This window comes from Oryx dammah, unplaced genomic scaffold (genome assembly GCF_014754425.2).
Source record: "Oryx dammah isolate SB20612 unplaced genomic scaffold, SCBI_Odam_1.1 HiC_scaffold_12, whole genome shotgun sequence".
In the NCBI taxonomy this organism is placed as follows: Eukaryota; Metazoa; Chordata; class Mammalia; order Artiodactyla; family Bovidae; genus Oryx; species Oryx dammah.
This window is the reverse complement of record NW_024070196.1, coordinates 13,113,304-13,134,367: the sequence shown is the minus strand read 5'-3', so window position 1 is coordinate 13,134,367 and position 21,064 is coordinate 13,113,304. Positions and strand designations below refer to the sequence as shown.

General features: G+C 35.9%; 1 protein-coding gene across 1 annotated transcript in view; it reads left to right on the top strand.

The window, feature by feature from the left end:
• The window catches only part of ABCE1 (ATP binding cassette subfamily E member 1), a 30,556-nt gene that overhangs the window by 3,857 nt on the left and 5,635 nt on the right, over positions 1-21,064 (top strand). Inside the window, exons 2-13 of the mRNA XM_040250433.1 lie at positions 2,741-2,874; positions 5,319-5,404; positions 7,745-7,842; positions 8,848-8,965; positions 9,324-9,461; positions 9,624-9,693; positions 9,904-10,000; positions 10,853-10,942; positions 15,431-15,552; positions 18,414-18,635; positions 19,805-19,864; positions 19,964-20,022. Coding sequence (XP_040106367.1) covers positions 2,772-2,874; positions 5,319-5,404; positions 7,745-7,842; positions 8,848-8,965; positions 9,324-9,461; positions 9,624-9,693; positions 9,904-10,000; positions 10,853-10,942; positions 15,431-15,552; positions 18,414-18,635; positions 19,805-19,864; positions 19,964-20,022 — 1,263 coding nt within the window. The 5' untranslated portion in view covers positions 2,741-2,771. The remainder of the gene's footprint in view (positions 1-2,740; positions 2,875-5,318; positions 5,405-7,744; positions 7,843-8,847; positions 8,966-9,323; positions 9,462-9,623; positions 9,694-9,903; positions 10,001-10,852; positions 10,943-15,430; positions 15,553-18,413; positions 18,636-19,804; positions 19,865-19,963; positions 20,023-21,064) is intronic.

The following is a 21,064-nucleotide window of genomic DNA, read 5'->3' as shown; positions in this document are numbered from 1 at the left end:
GTGAACTCTTTTACATCTGAGTGTAGGCAATTTGTTTACGTCTGAGGTTATTGGTATTTCTCCTGGCAGTCTTGGTGGAGAAATGAAGCAGTGGGGGAGGTTGGGGTCAGATAATGAAGTGTTTGAATGCTGGGAATAAGCTGGTGGAAAGACTGAATAATTGATGATGTTAAAGACAGGCAAAAATTGTTGTAACCTTTTCCTTGGTGGATGGATATCTTTTAGTTTGCAAAGGGACTTAGCTATGGAAATACATATAGTGTGATGGCTAATTGGCATAAAGGTTCACTTGAGATGATACTAGTCAGCATGGCTTTGTTTTTTCTCTTGCCATCTGTGTGCAGGTGAAGAGTTGAATTTAACCAGAATTATAGATAAGGGTGTAAGTGACTGACAATTTTAGGTGGGTACAGAAGAAATCGAAGATACAAAGGGATGAAGGACAGTGGAAATTTGATAGACTCTAGAGACAGTTACTGGAGAAGGCACTGCCAACCCACTCCAGTACTCTTGCCTGGAAAATCCCATGGACAGAGGAGCCTGGTAGGCTGCAGTCCATGGAGTCGCGAAGAGTCGGACATGACTGAGCGACTTCCCTTTCACTTTTCACTTTCATGCATTGGAGAAGGAAATGGCAACCCACTCCAGTGTTCTTGCCTGGAGAATCCCAGAGACGGGGGAGCCTGGTGGGCTGCTGTCTATGGGGTCGCACAGTCGGACACGACTGAAGCGACTTAGCAGCAGCAGCAGCAGAGACAGTTACAGGTCTGAGGAATGAGGGGAGTTCAAAGGGTTGTTGGATTGTTGTATATGTGAGTGGTGAAGTGAAAAGATAGAAATGGTGGTTGGAGAATGGCGTATTTGAAAGGTCGGTTATAGAAAAATGCAGTTATTCAAAATGACGAGGTAAAGGATTTGGCCAAAGGAAGAAGGGCTAGGTAGGGTAGGGTAAAAGACAAGCTCACTAGAGGAAAGTGGTTAATAAACTGAGAGGACAGGCTATTAATAGAAGGATCATCTATGAACATATTGAAATCACCAAGTATTATGACAAGAGTTGGTAAAGAGTGAACATTAGCCAAGGGCTGGAGTCTTCAAAGGATGTGAGGGACTGATATGGTTGGAAATGACTAAAGCAGATGGATGACCTAAGAAGCAAAAGCTGGCTGTTTTTAATGAGAAGGGAGAGATAATAATTGTCTGGGAGCAGCACTAAGAGCAACATCTCTTAGTCCTCTCCAAACCTAACGATATTGAAGGGATGTGTGAAAGACTGGAGAGTAATATAAGAGGGAGCTTTCCGTCAAGAAAAATCTGGATGGGGGTTCGTAGTCATGATAGAAAAAGCCAGCAGAATGTCTTTGTTGATCAATAATCTATTGGCTTGAGGTTCTTTCATTACATATTGGAATAAACTGGAGTAGTAAGGCGCTTTTTGGAATTACTTTGATCACATTCTAAGAAAATTAATTTCTATCACTAAGCCCAGTATATAGAAGATTATGTTAACTTTGACCTCAGCTCTGTAATTTATGGTGCTGTTAAATATCAAGACTTTAAAAGCTCCAAAATTATATACATATAGTTAATGGCACCCCACTCCAGCACTCTTATGGAAAATCCCATGGACTGAGGAGCCTGGTAGTCTATAATCCACGGGGTCGCGAAGAGTCGGAAACAACTGAGCAACTAAGCTTTCAAACTTTCAGCTACTTGGTTACTTGCTCTCTCTTTTGTGTGTGTGTGGATCATTTTAAAAGTCTTTATTGAATTTGTTACAGTATTGCTTCTGTCTCATGTTTTGGTTTTTTGGCTGCAAGGCATATGGAATCTTAGCTCTCCGACCAAGGATCAACCCTCACCCCCTTACGCTGGAAGGCGAAATCCTAACCTCTGGACCTCCAGGGAAGTCCCCGGTCTCCTTTTCATATCAGCGCAGTTAACATAAAATTCATCTTGACCATATTTTCAGTTCCCAGGGAAAGCAGTTTTTACTTTTTTTTTTCCAATTGACCAACATAATGGTTAAACCCTTAATAATTGCCACTTCCATCAGTAGTATCATAGTCAAATAGATAAGACATGAAGTGATGATTACTTTGAGGGAGGAAGTAAACATCTTTATCATATGTATATTTCATGTCAAGTCTTTCTGTTCTATTTTATTGGTCAGTATTCATCCACTGGTATCTGCATTAATTACTTAGGCCTTATATCAAATTTTTCCATATGTCCAGTATAGGTTCCCCTGACCCCTTACTCTTTTCCCATTTTCCTGGCTATTACTACTTTTTGCATAAGAGCTTTAGATTTTATTTGTCTGATTCAGTTTTTTCCCTTTGAGACTGAATTAAATGTATAAATTCAGGGAAGATTGAAAACTATGATATTGACTATTCTCTTTTGTGAAAATTGAGACAGCATACCATTCTATTTGTTCAGGTCTTTTGTCTTTCAGTGGTAATTTTGAGTTTCATCACATGTGTATATACTGTTGAAAGTAGTATTTTTTTCCTTCTTCATATAAATTTTCTGATTAATGATATATAAGTAAAATTTTGTTTTTCCAGACATAACAAGTTATTTTATTGCTTTCACTAGTTTTTTTTTTAATTAGTTCCAGGTATTAATATCTGAAATAGTGATATCTCCTCCTCTCGAATTTTTTATACCTGTGACTTACTTCTCTTAATAAACTGCATTGACTATGCCATAATTTTGTTAATCTTTTCTTTAATAGAGGAACTGGATAGTCTTACTTCCTTAGAATCATGGCGGATAAATTAACAAGAATTGCTATTGTCAACCATGACAAATGTAAACCTAAGAAATGTCGGCAGGAGTGCAAGAAGAGTTGCCCTGTGGTTCGAATGGGTAAGCTGTTCTGTGGATCATTTAAGGATAAGAGAAAGTTTTAAAAGAATGCATTATCTTCATGGTTCTCTAGGCGTTAGTGTACACTTTTCACCCGTTGGTTTCTTTAAAATGTAAAAATAAGACCAGATTTTATTCTAAATTTCTTTTAATACTTTGTGACTAAATGCTTCTGTTTAAGCTCAGTTCAGTCACTCAGTGGTGTCCGACTCTTTGCGACCCCATGAACCGCACACAACACGCCAGGCCTCCCTGTCCATCACCAACTCCTGGAGTTCACCCAAACCCATGTCCATCGAGTCGGTGATGCCATCCAGCCATCTCATCCTCTGTCATCCCCTTCTCCTCCTGCCCCCAATCCCTCCCAGCATCGGGGTCTTTTCAAATGAGTCACCCCTTTGCATCATGTGGCCAAAGTATTGGAGTTCAGCTTCAACATCAGTCCTTCCAGTGAACACCCAGGACCGATCTCCTTTAGGTTGGATCTCCTTGCAGTCCAGGGGACTCTCAAGAGTCTTCTCCAATACCACAGTTCAAAAGCATCAATTCTTCAGTGCTCAGATTTCTTTATAGTCCAACTGTCACATACATCCATGACTGCTGGAAAACCATAGCCTTGACTAGACAGACCATTGTTGACAAAATAATGTCTCTGCTTTTTAATATGCTGTCTAGGTTGTCATAACTTTCCTTCCAGGGAGTAAGCATCTATTAATTTCATGGCTGCAATCACCATCTGCAGTGACTTTGGAGCCCCAAAAAATAGTCTGCCACTGTTTCCCCATCTATTTATTTGCCATGAAGTGATGGGACCTCTTACCGTGATCTTAGTCTTCTGAATGTTGAGCTTTAAGCCAGCCTTTTCACTCTCCTCTTTCACTTTCATCAAGAGACTCTTTAGTTCTCCTTCACTTTCTGCCATAAGCGTGGTGTCATCTGCATATCTGAGGTTATTGAGATTTCTCCCAGCAATCTTGATTCCAGCTTGTGCTTCTTCCAGTCCAGGGTTTCTCATGATGTACTCTGCATAGAAGTTAAATAAGCAGGGTGACAATATACAGCCTTGATGTACTCCTTTTCCTATTTGGAACCAGTCTGTTGTTCCATGTCCAGTTCTAACTGTTGCTTCCTGACCTGCATACAGGTTTCTCAAGAGGCAGGTCAGGTGCTCTGGTATACCTGTCTCTTTCAGAAGTTTCCACAGTTTATTGTGATCCACACCGTCAAAGGCTTTGGCATAGTCAATAAAGCAGAAATAGATGTTTTTGTGGAACTCTCTTGCTTTCTCAGTGATCCAATGGATGTTGGCAATTTGATCTCTGGATCCTCTGCCTTTTCTAAAACCAGTTTGAACATCTGAAGTTCACAGTTCATGTATTAAGTTCATTGACTGTAAAATCAAATCAGTGTTCAAATTAGTGAGAGTCTTACATTTCTCCAAAATCCTATAGTTACTTTAAGTCATGAAGAAAGAACTACCAAGATGTTTGTGTTTGATAATATTCTTTTTAAAAACAGCTTAGTATGAATGACTGTTCATGAGCTTTTGCTACATTTTCAAGATTAAATAAATTCTCAAAAATTCAGAATTGGTAGTCTTTAAAAGCTATGCTAAATAATTGTTACTTTAAATATACTAGTGAGAAATAAACTTACTAAATCTTAAAAGAAACTTTAGATGTCATGTCTTACAGTCTGCTGTGCTAGTCAGAAATACCATTATTGGTATTCTTAATGCTAAATTTAATTTAGTCTGTGTATTAGATGCATGTCTTTGGGGAGCTTTCCTGATCTAGCTAATGTATTTGATTCTCCTGTCGGGTGTATATTACCATTGTCAAGGCATATTTGGTGGATTAAATATTCAGGTTAGTCAACTTTTAAGATCAGAAATAGCAGCCCCTAGGACTTGCCTGGTGGTCCAGTGGCTAAGACTACATGCTCCCAGTGCAGGGGGCTGTGGTTTGAACCCTGGTCAAGAAACTAGATCCCACATGCCACAGTAAGATCCAACACAGCCAAATAAAAAATAAGTAAATATTAAAAAAATAAAGAAGAAATGGCAATCCACTCCAGTATTCTTGCCTGGAAAATTCCATGGATGGAGCCTGGAGGGCTACAGTCCATGGGGTCACAAAGAGTTGGACATGAATTAGTGACCCAATAACAACAAATACTTTAACCAGCATCTTCTTGTAGTAAATTAAAATAAGCATATTAGTCACCTCTGTCTTACAGGACGAATATTCATATAAGTTAATAAGTCCAGCAGTCTATACATACAAAGCACTGATTTAAGATATTATCGCAAATGTATTTCTTTTTGTGACCTTTGAAAATTTGATTCTGTATGGAAATTTGGAACCAGAATTGCTGAAATAACAGTGTTGTCAGAAAATTAGATTATCAGAAGAAATGACTTAATTCTGTCTTTTCCTTTGCAGGAAAATTATGCATAGAGGTTACCGCCCAGAGCAAAATAGCCTGGATTTCTGAAACTCTTTGTATTGGCTGTGGTATTTGTATTAAAGTAAGTGATATTATTTATTGTATTAAATTATAACCTAAAAATGAAATTTAAAAATTCTGAATACATTATAACTTGTTTGTAAAGACCCAAGTATGAAACAGTGAAAAAATCATACAAATTTAGAAAAATGGTTTTCTTATATTAGTAATATTATTGCAATTTCAATTAATTAAGCCACCCCATTTAAACATTATCCTTTAAAAAAATAAAAAATGCAGTTTTGTAAAGCCATTTCCAACCAAAATTAATTTCTCTTTTTCACCCTCTTATGGGAAGAACATTCTCCAGATCTTTACCAGAACTTTTTGGAAATATAAGACAAAAAATATGAGTCATATTATATATTATTTTTTTCAAATCTGTTTAATTTTAAATTCACACTTTTAAATAAAAATGGACACAGCCAAAAACTTTTCTTAGTTTAACCTAATCCTGAAGTGCTGCTTTTGCTGTATTCTTTTATTGTTGAATTTATCCCAATGGTGTAATTTTTCAAAATGCTTCAGTTCTTGTTATATTGAATAGTTTAATTAGGGCTTTTTTTCAAGAGTGATGGGTTTCCAACTTAGGTTCTTAAAAGATATTTAGGAGCCAGAGTATAAAGGTCTTAAATTAGTTATTTTTTATTTGCACATAATATATTTTAGAAAGGACCTTTCTTGGAATATGACTACCACCTATTATTTTTTCTAATTAGGCTCAAGTATATTTTAAATTGGTTTCTGAATTTTCAGTTAAGTATCCAGAAGTACCAAGCTTGGTACCTGAAAGCGTTTTTTCTTCTTTTGATAGTATAAGCAGGAGACATTTCTTCCAGCAAATATTTTTTGCCTGCCAATGTTGTGGGTGCTGGAAATCTTATTTTGAACACTGTATTTGATTTTATTTTCTTTCTTGGCTACTATAGCATATTGAGATTCCAGAATTTGGGTATGTACTCCATGGCATAAAAGATACTGATGTTATGAATCTCTTTGGGGAGAAGGGTAGTGTATACTTCCTGAACACTTAGGATACTTGTAATGCAGCATGTATATGAACAACATGGATATTTTTTCTTTGAAGATTAAGAGAAGTTTAAATTACTTGAAGCCTATAAGCATTTTATGTACATTGATGGAATAATAGAGAAGTCTGTAAATGGCAGTGACTCCGTTTGTTTAAAAAAAAAATCTTGCTTAAGGAATTAATACTCTTTGTTAGAGGTTGATTATTTTGCTTGAAAATAAGAGTTTTGTTTTTTAAACTTCTGTGTTCTTATAACTTAGAAAATGGGAATTCACTGAAATCTTTGTATATAGACTTTTGAATTAGTTCCCTAAGCTCATTGAACAGTTCTATCAAACAGATTTCTAATCTGCATTTACACATTTTGCTTGTATCCTTTTGGTTTTATCTGTACTTCTGAGGAATTTTTCTAGCCACATTACCACTCTTAAATCACCTTCCAATTTTTACCATTCTTGTTCCTTGGGCATTTATCTGATTGACAGTCACCATTTGAATAAGTTTTTCTATGAATAAATGTTTTTCTTTTTATGTGAATTTACTCACTTGGAATATGAGTATCTTTTTCATGTGGGATGGTTAAAAATCACAATGGAAAGACATTAGTCCTTGCTCTGTGCAGATACTGTACTCTGTTGTTGAGATGTAAATAGACCAAGAAAGGTACAAACCATGACCTTAAAGGACTTTACATAGTTGAAAAGGAAGCATACAGAAGACAGGAAGAAGGAAATAAAGGGAGGACATTTCTCATTGACTGTGTATGAAATTGTACGCTCAATAGAAAGAAAAGATAGCACCAAGTCGTGTCCAACTCTTGCCATCCCATGAGCTGTGTAGCCTGCCAGGCTCCTCTGTCCATGGGATTCTCCAGGTAAGAATACTGGAGTGGGTTGTCATTTCCTTCTCCAGGGGAACTTCCTGACCCAGGAATTGAACCCAGGTCTCCAGCATTGCAGACAGAAGTGTTACTGGCTGAGCTACGCCGGATAATCAAGTTTTATCTTGCTCCTAACCTTCTTTTATCTAATAATATTTTTTTTTAAACGCAAAAATCTATCTCCAGGTCTGTAAGGTTTTTTACTAAGTGTTAAACAGATTAAATCTCCAGCATTTTGCCAGTTACTAAGGGGAATACAGATTTATTAGTTACAATTCTTGCCTTTGAGTAACTTAACTTTTTTAAGGAAAGGAAGTAAAACAATACTTAACATCTGTGTGAAACTCCCACATTTGGAAAATTAATTGTAAAAACTTCTTAATCTGTTCATTTTAGCCATGCATATATTTCTAAAAATTAACGGAAACTTAATTCTTTATTTTAAATAACAGAAATGCCCCTTTGGCGCCTTATCAATTGTCAACTTACCAAGCAACTTGGAAAAAGAAACAACACACCGATATTGTGCCAATGCCTTCAAACTTCACAGGTATATTTCCAAGTCAACATTCTTCTTTACTTCAGTCAAGAGTAAAATACACTTGAAATTTTCAGAGAAATAAAAAAATGGAAAAAAAGTGGTAATAACTTTTGCATCCACTAAAGCAAAATATAATATTATAACATCATGCAGAATAGCATTGTATATGTCAGTGGTTCATTCAGGCTGACATTAAAATTACCTGAGAGTCTTTTTAAAAGTACTCATGCCCAGGTAATTTCAACCAGTTGAATTACATCTTATCTCTGGATGTATATTCTGGACGTTCGTAAGCTGAAAAGGCTCCCAGGTGATTCAAGTATACAACTGGAGTGAGAATCGTTGTTATAAAATCCTTCTCCCCAAAATAATTTTTAAGGGACCTTGTGTTGATTTTATTTATCTATTAATCTCATGATCTACAGAGAATATTACTCTGAGCTTCAACATATACTGTTATTGACATTTTTTGAGGTTTTTAATCTGCTGAACACTAATATTTTGAATCTGGGAGTCTAGATTTAACTAATAAAAAGGTATTTCTCAACCTGCCAGCTTTAAGGGGCCCTACTGCAGCAGGGAGTATGAAGTGGAATATTTCTGGTTCATGTCGCACTTCTCTCCTTGTAAGTAAATGGCAGGCCAAAAAAAAGAAAGAGGGAAAAAGACTGTGAGGTTGCACCTGCTCTGCAGTTTTGTACCAAAGCATTTTATTGTACATTAAAACTGAGCCTTATATGTAAAGAAAAATTGTTACTTTAGACTTTGAGTGAAAGTTGAATAAATAAAATTTGGAGTAATATTGGTCATGAATGCATTTCTAACAATTAACAGTTAATCTTGGCTGCTGTTTTTGTTTTTTCCTAATAGCCAATAATATCTGGCATATTTCTCTTTTGGCTTATTAATGAATGTGTGTGGAGTGCAAGTGCATCAGAAGACATCGTTCTGGTATTATGTAGCTTTTTCTACCTAAGTCTGAGTTGTTTCATTATTTTTGTACACTTGTGACAGGTTGCCTATTCCTCGTCCGGGTGAAGTTTTGGGATTAGTTGGAACTAATGGTATTGGAAAGTCAACTGCTTTAAAAATTTTAGCAGGAAAGCAAAAGCCAAACCTTGGGAAGTATGATGTATGTATTACCACCTTATAAAAATGAGTATCTTGGGTCGGTTTTATGAGGCTGTGAAGGAGAAGAGTATGTGTGATTTTTTAATGTTCTTATTTTCAAGATTATTTGTGTAATTAGTGCTGAGAAACAATAAACGAAACTCCTTTTTAGTTAAAAATGTGTTAATGCTACTTAACTGATGATTCTGAGATTTTGTAAATTTATGTTCCTTGATTTGAAAAAAAAAAATTCTACCTCTGGTATTATTAGTATGTTAGAAGCAAAAGTATTCTATTTGGATATATGTTCTATTTTGTATAACATTTATCCTCTTTGCAATTGTATTACTAAATTCAGATAACTGTACATACATTTCTAGGATCCACCTGATTGGCAAGAAATTCTGACTTACTTCCGAGGATCTGAATTGCAAAATTACTTTACCAAGATTCTTGAAGATGACCTAAAAGCCATTATCAAACCTCAGTACGTAGACCAGATTCCCAAGGCTGCAAAGGTCAGTTGCTTTTTAGGAGATGTGTAGTGGGTATTACAAATATTGGTGGACATATGAAAGATAAATCAAAGTAAACTTGTTTTACTTTGTGACTCTTCTTAATATTGAAGGGATTAGTATTGAAGGAAAATAATAGTAACTGTTACTGATATATTGTGACAGGGGACAGTGGGGTCTATTTTGGACCGAAAAGATGAAACAAAGACACAAGCAATTGTATGTCAGCAGCTTGGTAAGTGTTTATTTTGTGTGTATGTTTTTATAGGCCATGAACTTAACTCTTAAGGATTGATATCTTTATATGGATTACTGAAATAAATGGGAAAATCTCTAGTAATTGTCATACTTTCAGCTGAAATATTCAAATGCAGGATGATTTGCAATGCACATTTTACCCTGAAGAGGTAAAACAGAATAACATTAAAGACAATTCCTCTTATAGATTTAACCCATCTGAAAGAACGCAATGTTGAAGATCTTTCAGGAGGAGAGTTGCAGAGATTTGCCTGTGCTGTTGTTTGCATACAGAAAGCTGATATGTAGGTTACTTTATATTTTTGTAAATCTTATCCTTACTTTAGAGTTTTTATTTATAATGCTGCTAAAAGAGCAGTGGTTTGGAATAAATTGTTAATAATAGAAGGAGTAGTGAATGTTTTAACTTTTGAGTTCAGATGTTGAAGCAGCTGTGCATCCATTGCCCATTCCCCTGTTACTCCATCAGGGGTAAAAACTTTACAACTTATGAATTCTAGAGCTTTTTAATGTAAAGTCAGGTATTTTGTAAACTCTCTTTATACATAGGAAGATTATTTTTTTAAGATGTAAGCTCTCCAACCAGGCCGGCAAGGATTTTAATAGTCAAGTGGAACATGAGGTCTTCTAGGTTATCCTAAATCAGGGTGGCATGCCATGTGAGAGACAAATGTAAAGGCGAGTTTCCTTCCTACCTTTTAATGCCTCTGTTTTCCCAGATATTTTTACTCTCATCTTTTCCACACTTCTACTCTGGCATCCAGTGTAGGTTAGTTTTTCTCCGTAAAGTATTCTGTAATTCTGTGCAAGGCCCTCCTTTCCAAAAACTGTTTGCTTTAGTGCAACTGACTTCAGCCAATAAGGGAAGCACTCTGAATTACTTTGGAATATATGAGAATAGTTTTCATGAGGAGATAACAGTTTGTAAGTTAGCCTAATCTGTAAGTCTCTCCCCAGACTTGATATGCCATCCTGCTTTTCATAATTTCTTCCTTCTACTTCTGAACAGAATACAGAAATTTTTACCGTTATGGGATTTTTGTTGTTAAATCAAAAATATTTCAGTGCTTTAATATGCAAGATAGAATTATTATCATACTTGCCTTTCATATTATGTTTGCTTTTCTTTTTCATAGTTTCATGTTTGACGAACCCTCTAGTTACCTAGATGTCAAGCAGCGTTTAAAGGCTGCTATTACTATACGATCTCTAATAAATCCAGACAGGTAAGTAAGATTTGCCATATGCCTGTGACGTTCTGTTTGAAAAGTTTTACAAATTTCTAAAGATTCAACACCAGGACCATCCATGTCATATACATGTGCATATATTCCATCTTGGTTTTTGAAGCTATCACTTGAACTTAACCTTCCTCTGTACTACCATACCTGTTTCCAGGGAGCCTAAGAATACCCTATAGTGATATACAAATTTTTGACATATATTTATGGATTTTCAGTAAGCAGATCCTTAACTTTTGTCAGATCTTCAAATGGATATGTCGCTTATACACATCATTTAGAACAGAGAAATTCCAGTTGTCCCAGGACTTTACTGAGCACAAAAGAGTTCTTAAAAACTTCTTACTAGTCACAACATCATGTATTTATAGAATGCTGTTGTTGTCTGAAGAGTTTTTATATCTGTTATCTCATCTGAGCCTCATTAATCTTATAAGTTAGAATCTCTAGATGGTATTACCATATTGCAGATGAGGAAGTTTTCAAAAAATTTAGTTATTTCTAGGTTTTGAATTTATGATATGGTAAGACTATGGCCAGAACACAGAGTGTTTTTCCTGCATAGCATTTTCTGTTCCTCTCTTTAGTAGTTGATATCATAATTTCTTTCATAAGAGAAATCCCTGGGGATCAAAAAGCAAACAGAGAACTATAAATTACAGGGGAGAAACAAGGATGGCTTTCCTAAAGGGTTGTGCTTGTCTCTGTAATAAGTCTTGAGCTTTAACAACCGTTTGTGGGCAGGTAGCAGGGCCTTCTTTTGAATTATCACACAAAATGCCAGGACTCTGAAACAACTGCTTTCTTAGCAAAAGAGCAAACACATGAGGATGTTAAGGAAACATACTCCTGTCACTCAGTGAAAGCTTTGGGAATGGAGGGATGGTTCCCCTTCATATCTGTTTATGGACTGGCAGCTCACATGGATATGGAATTGAAATTTATGTAATCAGGGATGTCTAAAAACCCTCCATGCTAAGAAAGTAACACAAAGAGAGTCCTGGAATCTTCAGTTCTATGGTATATAGACGATGCAAATATAAAAACACTCCAGAGACATACGCTCTCAACCCTGGTCACACAGGGTTTCTACAGGTAAAGACCAAGAGCTTTAAACCCAGGGTTATAAATGATGGAAGAAAACTGTTCAAGTGAGTCAGTAAACACAACAAACAGCAGGACTTAGATCGTGAAGAACTGAAAGTGGCATTCTCAGAGACTGTAAGGCAGTATTTCAGACCATTCAAAACATAAAGATTTAAAGCTCTAAGAATATAATACTACAAAAAAGGTAACAGGTAAATGTTTTAAAAACCCAAACAAATCTAGAAATTAAAAATATAGCCATGACATTGAAAACTCACTAGACAGATTAGACAGGTTAGGACAACAGAAGAGCATCAGAAACTTTAAAAGTTGACCTGAGCAAGCTACCAGAGTACAACAGAGAATGAGATGGAAAAACAGGAGGAGATTCAGGGACATGGAGAATAGAAGAAGACAGAGAACAGAATGAGAAGATGATTGCATATGTCTTTATAGGCATCTGAAAAAATCAAACTGAAAAGATAATAGCCAGGTATTTTCCAGAATTGAAAAACTTGACTCCTTAGATTCAAGGAACAAATGATTCCTGTACATACTTTGAAGGAAAACTTAGACTGTCAGTAATAAAGAGACAGTCTTAGTTGAGGTAAATGGTGACCATCATTTTCACTCCATGCATAGGTCAGGGCATTATGATAGGCTCTTTGGGAAATTGTTGCTGTTGTTTAGTCACCAAGTCATGCCCAACTCTTTGCGACCCCATGGACTGTACCCAACCAGACTCTTCTGTCTGTGGCATTTCCCAGGTGAGAATACTGGGGTAGGGTACCCATTTCCTTCTCCAGGAGATATTCCTGACCCAGGGATTGAATCCATAGCTTCCTGCATTGGCAGTTAGATTCTTTACCACTGTGCCACCAAGGCAAAAGCCCCTTTGGGGAATGTAAGAGTATAAAATGCGGTCCCAATATTCAGGGACCTTAGGATCTGGTAAATTAAAGAATACATAAGCAGAGAAATAAAAGGATAATAATTTACAACCAGGTGACCTGTATTCATTCAAGTCATTACTTTCTACGTTATGAGAGGGCAGTACATAGTGGTAAAAGGGATAACATACCAAAACAGATTAGATTGACAAAGTGAAGAAAATGATTGTTAGATATTTTCTCAGTTGTGCTGGGTCTTGATTTTATAGGCATAGGGTCAAAATAATCTCTTTGTAGTGATAGACTTGATAATAAGTTTCAGGAAGTATGTCTGCATTCTGAAATTCTATGATGTGTCAAGGCACCCATTCAATCTTTAATACTGTAAAAAAGATTTTAAAGATTGTATCTTTTAGGAAACAATAAGAAATAGAGGATGGATTAGTGAGAGGAACAATAATGCAAGAGGAATATTAAAATCCAACAGATAACCCAAAATTAAGTGTAGGGTATAAATTTTCACAGCATAGATTTCTCATTATGTTGTAGATTATTGTTCGAAACCCTCTGAAAATAGAGTGAGTCTTCTAAATATTTTTTAATAACATTTTGGGCTTTTGCATAAGATTCATATGAAAGTAGGGAAAGCAGGAGGTGTGACTTATTTTTTTTCTTTTCAAAAGTACATTAAAAACCACTAGATACACATCCAAGGGAGGAGGGTAGTCAAGGAAAAACAAAAAAAAAAAAAAAAAAAAAAAAAAAAAACCACTAGATAAAACTATGCTGCCATATACTGGGCCTTGAAGATTTCAGTGGTAAAAAGGCAGAGAACTGTTCCAAGTAATGGAACATTGCCAGTAAAGATACCAAGGCAGGATAAGTATTGGGTCATTTGGGTGATTTGCCATTTTTATTGATGCTTAGCACTGTTCAACAGTGGGGGAAAGTTTATTTATTTGCACATTAAGAAGGGTGTTTCTGTTGGAGGTAGAATTTGAGGTGAACCTTAAAGAGTTATATAGGACTTCAACAGATGAGGATTGTAGGCAGGAGACCCATTCGATCATAGACTAGCCCTTAGACACACAGAGATAGAAGAGTAGATTATTCAGGAAACAAAGATCCATTTTTCAGTATATCCTATATACAAATGTAATAAAATAATGTACAGATACTGTGGTTCAATTCAAGATTTTTTGACTTTACAGTGTTGGGAAAGCAGTACATATCCAGTGGAACTATACTTCAGCTTTTGGTATTCTCTTGGTTTGTGGTGCTGAGCGGCAGCAGCAAGCCGCAGCTTTCAGTCAGCCACGTGTTGAGAGGACAGACAGCTGGCGCCCTTGCCGCCATTCTGTTGCTCACTTGCAGTGTAGCCTTCAGTACGTTACATGTGGCAGTCAACACTGTATTTGAAAATAGGCATTATGTAAGTGTTCTGAACACGTCAGGTGGGCTAGGCCAAGTTTGTTAGATTAGGTTAAGTACGATGGATTTATCAGAGTGTAACTTTATAAATTGAATATCTGTAGTAGCTATAGTTTTGGAAGGTCTTAAAAGAAGGTCTGAGGATGTTAAATTTGTTTCATCTGGAACTAAGAGCCTTATCTGGGGCCCTGAAGAAAAAAAATGAGATTTGTTAAAAGCATATAGCAATATTAAATAGAAATATGACACCCTGAATTAAAAATCTTGATAGAGAAAGAAAACAATGAATTAGACATGCTTGACAATTTAAACAGTATATCATTGTGAATCAATTGAGTCAGTTTTTATGGGAGTAATGATTTCATTAAATCATTAAATGATCTCATTAAAATAAAAATATGGCTGGTTTTTGTACAGAAAGCTGATAAATTGGAATTTGATGTCTGCAGGTCATTGCTTTTTGAAAATCTTAAACTGAGTTGAATAGGAATGAAATACTGCATAAAAGCTTTATGACTATTATTTATTTACCTGACAGTTTCTACTAGAAGTCCTTTTTTTCTTACTAATTAAAAAGTCATCTCCTGTTCTATCTCATTTATTAAGTGCTCCAATACCCACACTAACCTGTTTCCTTCCTTTCATTAGGTTTTTATCACCTGTAAAACATTTTGCTACGTAGTCTTTGGTATTGTTTCATATCAATTCCTAGTCTGTGCAGCTAATATTGAAAGTTCTCAGATTGAGGATTATGTCATATTCTCTATGCATCCCCTACTACAACTGTATTGCAACTAGTGTGGGATAGGACAAGTAGGAGGGCTTAATACATGAATTGAATAGCGTAGTCAGCAGTTTAGGTCTATTATGATTATATAATTATTTCTGCTTTGTAAAGTTTAAAAATGCTTTTAAACATTTTTAGTTAAACATTTAGTAAAAAATGCTTTTTTATTAGCAAAACATTTATTTCTTATATTCATAAACTTTCATGTTAACCTTTTTCTTTTAGTTTAGGAAAACAATTTGGAATATGAACATTGATTTAATCTATATTGATTTTCAGATATATCATTGTGGTGGAGCATGATCTAAGTGTATTAGACTATCTCTCTGACTTCATCTGCTGTTTATATGGCGTACCAAGTGCTTATGGTGTTGTCACTATGCCTTTTAGTGTAAGAGAAGGTAACTTGAAAAACTTTTCACAATGCTCTTTCACATTAATGCTTAGAAAATGTATTGTTGATACTAAGTAAAGTTTTGCTGTCATATTACTTATCCAAAACTCTGGCCTTATTAAATTTAATCTCACAATAGAATATACATATATAAGGTTCTATATGCCAGTTGTTAAACATAACCTATTTCTTTTTGGAGAAGTTTTTGTTGTGGCTAAAAATATTCTATCAGTTTCACTATTTATTTGCTATACTAAAATGTTCTTTTATATTTTAGCCTCTGTAGCATCCCTGTATTATTAGTCATCTTCAGCTTTATCTTTGATAGGCCAGTACCAGTGGGAAAACTCTTGAAATTCATTTAGTGCTCATATTGTTTTCATGTTTCAAATTTATCTTTAATCTGTAGCCTAAGTTTGTGGAACTAAGGTTATCCAAAAATCTAATAAAATAGTTAAATATATTATAGTCTGATGAGTGACTAAAATTCTAATACAACAGCTCAGTATGTGTATTTTCACTTATTCCTACTACTTGCAGCAAAGAGGGACTAGGGACTGTCTCTCTGTTCCATGTGTTTTCCCTACCTAAGCAAGTTGCTGCTGCTGCTAAGTCGCTTCAGTCGTGTACGACTGTGTGACCCCATAGACGGGAGCCCACCAGGCTCCCCCATCCCTGGGATTCTCCAGGCAAGAATACTGGAGTGGGTTGCCATTTCCTTCTCCAATGCGTGAAAGTGAAGTCACTCAGTTGTGTCCGACTTAGGGACCCCATGGACTGCAGCCTACCAGGCTCCTCCGTCCATGGGATTTTCCAGGCAAGAGTACTGGAGTGGGGTGCCATTGGGCAAAAGTAAAAACTAGCCTACCACTAAGTGGCTCCTAAAGCAAAATCACTACACTCTCCCCCAGGTATGCCTTCTTCCTTTTAATTTCTTTCCTGTTTTCTTCACTGCTTCCTCACTCCTGTTTTTACTTTTTATGTTTCTTTTCTCCAGCTATGCCTTAAACTGATAATCTAGACATGAAAGGTCTCCTTAGTCCATATCTTGAAAATCTGCCATATTCTATAAGAATAATTATTCATGTAGCTTTATAGTTCCCTCAGTTGGAAAGGCTTTTCTTTTTTAAAAGCTATAAAAAGGTTATAAATAATTTAAGATGTGAGGAAGGACTTACTATCCCTTATCTACCTATATATTTGAGATAGATACTATCCATCTATTGAGATAATATATTTTAAGAAAAAACTGTGAGTGTGCCCAGTTTTCTTACCAGTAGTCTTAAGAGATGATAGCAGTAGCAATTACTGATTTTATTCTCCTCAGTTAGCAACTAATATCAGAGTATCTACTCTCTGCCAACCCCATGAACTATATACATATACTGTCCATGGAATTCTACAGGCCAGAATACTGGAGTGGGTAGTCTTCCCAACCCAGGGATTGAACCCCGGTCTCCTGCATTGCGGGTAGATTCTTTACCAGCTAAGCCTCAAGGGAAGACCTGAAAGTGAAAGTCGCTCAGTCGTGTCTGACTCTGTGATCCATAGTTGCTAATTCTATGTAACTATATAATAGATGCCTTGTCTAAAGCATATGCTAGGAAATAGTTCCTGGTGAGGTTTTAATGTACCCTATCCGTTAAAACTATTTAACTAACAAACTGCACTTAATCTTTCTGCTTTCCTTTAATATGCTGAAATTAAAACATTATATGTAAAATCTCTCTATGAACTTTAAAGGAATTTTAGCTTAAACTCATTTTTAAATAGAGAAACATTGCAGTTGGAGTGTATAAAGCTGGATTTTTTTTTTCCCCACAAAGTCACTTCTCTGAGCTTTTGTTTTCTTACCTAATGGATTGGGCAGTTGTACTAAATGGTCACTGAGGTTCCTTTGAGTTTATATTTTTATTTAATGTTTGGTTTTAATTTTTTAACCTCACGTTATTCTTAACGTGAATTCTTAATTCTTAAACGGCTTAAGATTAAAAATGCTAATTTGGGCAGAATAAATGGATCTGTTGATTTGTTCTATCAGTATATATTTATTGAGCACCTGTGTTCTAGACTGAGAAGGCCTAGATTTGGTTCTTAATTGCACATGAAATGAATAACATCCTAGACTTTCTTTCAAGACCTTCTGAAACTTCAGCTACTGTTCTTCTGTTACACATAGTAAACACAAAAACAGATCTTTTCATTGTTTCCCAAATAACCGGCTTTTCCATTTCTGTGCATCTGCCATTGTGGTTCTTAACAACCTTAGTATGGAGGGATTTTCATGTACCAGTATGTTAGTTTTTGTTCAGTTATTAAAGTCTGTTTAGATTATGTTGTTTGCACAATAAAACCAAGAAAAGTTCAATGAAGTTCTTAAAAATCTGCAAAGCTAATCTGAAAACAAATGCAGTAAATCATAAGTTCAGCATATGGTTATGTCTCACATGAAAATGAATGCTTATAACTTAAATTCTTAACTATGTTATTTCATATCAGTCTATGAAAATATTCCATTTTACTTGTCATTTTTTAAAGAAAAATTACAACTTTTTATTTTAAAATACAGAATAAATGGCATCACAGCCTTTCACATAAAATCTGATGGGAAAAGTCTTATAAAAATCACATAATAATGAAAAGATGTGCTTTGTGTATGTGTGTTTGTATATATAGGCATGTATGTGTGCATGAATTAAACCTGGTATTAGGTACGTGAAACACCATGTCGCACTGCTTGCTATTTAAATCTATGTATAGATTACTCACAAGAGAGCCTAGGGTTTGGTTTTTATATAATTTATTGCTGTGGGAAAAGTTTAGTCTTTAACTGATCTTTGCTAATCTATTTCAATAACTTTCCAATAGGCATAAACATTTTTTTGGATGGCTACGTTCCAACAGAAAACTTGAGATTCAGAGATGCATCACTTGTTTTTAAAGTGGCTGAGACAGCAAATGAAGAAGAAGTTAAAAAGATGTGCATGTATAAATATCCTGGAATGAAGAAAAAGATGGGCGAGTTTGAGTTAGCGATTGTAGCCGGAGAGTTTACAGATTCTGAAATCATGGTGATGCTGGGGGAAAATGGTAAGCTTCCCTTACTGTGTGATATTTGAAAGTTGATTCTCTTTATCCAAGGGCTTCCCTGGTGGCTCAGACGGTGAAGCGTCTGTCTGCAGTGCAGGAGACCCGGGTTCAATCCCTGGGTTGGGAAGATCCCCTGGAGAAGGAAATGGCAGCCCACTCCAGTATTCTTGCCTGGAAAATCCCATGGACGGAGGAGCCTGGTAGGCTACTGTCCATGGGGTGGCAAGAGTCGGACACGACTGAGTGACTTCACTTTCACTTTGTTTATCCAGTAACTGAGTTTTAATTACTCTGAAAAATTTTGACTCAGTTGTATTATAGGTCTGGGAACAAGATTGAATTCCTGTATTTCTCATTGTGGTTCACATTTTGTGACAGCGTATGGTTTAATTTGTCATTTAATCAAGTTCATATTTCTTATTTTGTTAACCTTCAGGGAGAATTAGATCTTTTTCTAAGCTGGTTTTTCTATGTATATTGATACAGATGACATTTATTCATCCTAGAAACTGACCAGAAAGGAAAGAATTGGTAATTCTAAAGCAGTCTAGTTTAAAATGTTTTCCTTGCAACTTTGTAAATAGTTACATTACTGACATTTTTAAATAATAGGTTATTGTCATAAATATAGTTATGAGATGATTTTGAGTGCTAATGATTTGAGATGATTTTGGAATTTTATGCTTACAACTTACAAAACTGTAGAAGAAAAAAATTTTTCTGGAGATTATTGCAGTATATCAGTCTTTAGTTAATGTATTTGTCTTTAGTTAATATATGTCTTCAGCTTGGTTGCAATTAAATATTTCATGTTAAATGGCCTTTGTGATGACAGTGTCAATCATAACTGTTATTGTCCTGTTTTAACAATAAATTATGTTCATCAGTACTTTAGCTAAAAAAGTCTTTCAAGAACCAACCCAAGACTTTATAGACCCATTTAAAATGGCCATTATAAACTTTAAATAGTATGTATTCCTCCTAATGAGTTTAGAATGATGCTTGAGAGGTGAATCAGGAAAGTTCAAGTAATTTTCTATATAGCCTTCAGAATTCTGTAGTGTCAGTGTATTTTTTCAAAACTAGTTTCCCAGTTACAACCCAGTAATGCATAGTGATTTACTCTAAATGTGAAACATTTTTCACATCAGTTTGTTTTGTGTTGCCAGGTACTGGTAAAACGACATTTATCAGAATGCTTGCTGGAAGGCTTAAACCTGATGAAGGAGGTACTGTTGTAATCTTGAGGTTTTTTACTCTTTTCCATGTAGTAGACTCTAAAGATTTGAGCAGTTTTCAGTGTCTTATTTATTTGCATTATTTTGCAGGGGAAGTTCCAGTTCTAAACGTCAGTTATAAGCCACAGAAAATCAGTCCCAAATCAACCGTGAGTTATACTGGTATTTTTTTTTTATTATTATTAAAGAAGAGTTTATATGTATATATACCTAGAGCATTACTGTTACACTATATCAGAATGTTTCTCCAAATCAGTTTCTGTCTGGGGCCCCCCCAAGTGGCTCAGTGGTAAAGAATCCGCCTACCAATGCAGGAAACAAGGGTCTGATCCCTGGGTGGGGAAGATCCCCTGGAGAAGGAAATGGCAACCCACTCCAGTATTCTTGCCTGGCAAATCCCAGGGACAGAGGAGCCTGCTGCTGCTGCTAAGTCACTTCAGTCGTGTCCACCAGGCTCCCCCATCCCTAGGATTCTCCAGGCAAGAACACTGGAATGGGTTGCCATTTCCTTCTCCAGTGCGTGAAAGTGAAGTTGCTCAGTCATGTCCAACTCTTAGCGACCCGGGGGACTGCAGCCCACCAGGCTCCTCTGTCCGTGGGATTTTCCAGGCAAGAGCACTGGAGTGGGGTGCCACTGCCTTCTCCAACAGAGGAGCCTAGTGGGCTACAAGTCCATGGGGTCGCAAAGAGTTAGGCATGACTGAGCGACTGAACACACACACAGGTGTAATAAGGTGGCTAAGGAAGATATTAAGACTACTGCAGTCCTTAATTTCATTTCCACTACTGGGAAAACTATTTTAAGTCTGTCTGGCATCTTTTTACAAAATAAATCTTCAAAAACCTAATGTGTTTGGTGGTGCAAATAACATCAGGGAAGTGAAAGGCTACCCACAAGACTGGAGAAACTGTTTGCAAATTATATATCTAATAAGGTACTCATTTCCATATATATCTAATAAGGTACTCATACATAAAGAACTCTTAAAACTTGATTTTTAAATGCCCAAAGGATTTGAATAGACATTTTTCCAAAGAAAGGAAACAAATGGCCAATGAGCACATGAAAAGATGCTCAGCATTGTTAGTCATAAGGGAAATGCAAATTAAAGCCACTGTGAGACACTACATCACACCCACTAAAATGACTTCAATCAGACAAGAACAAGTATTGCTGAGAATATAGAGAAA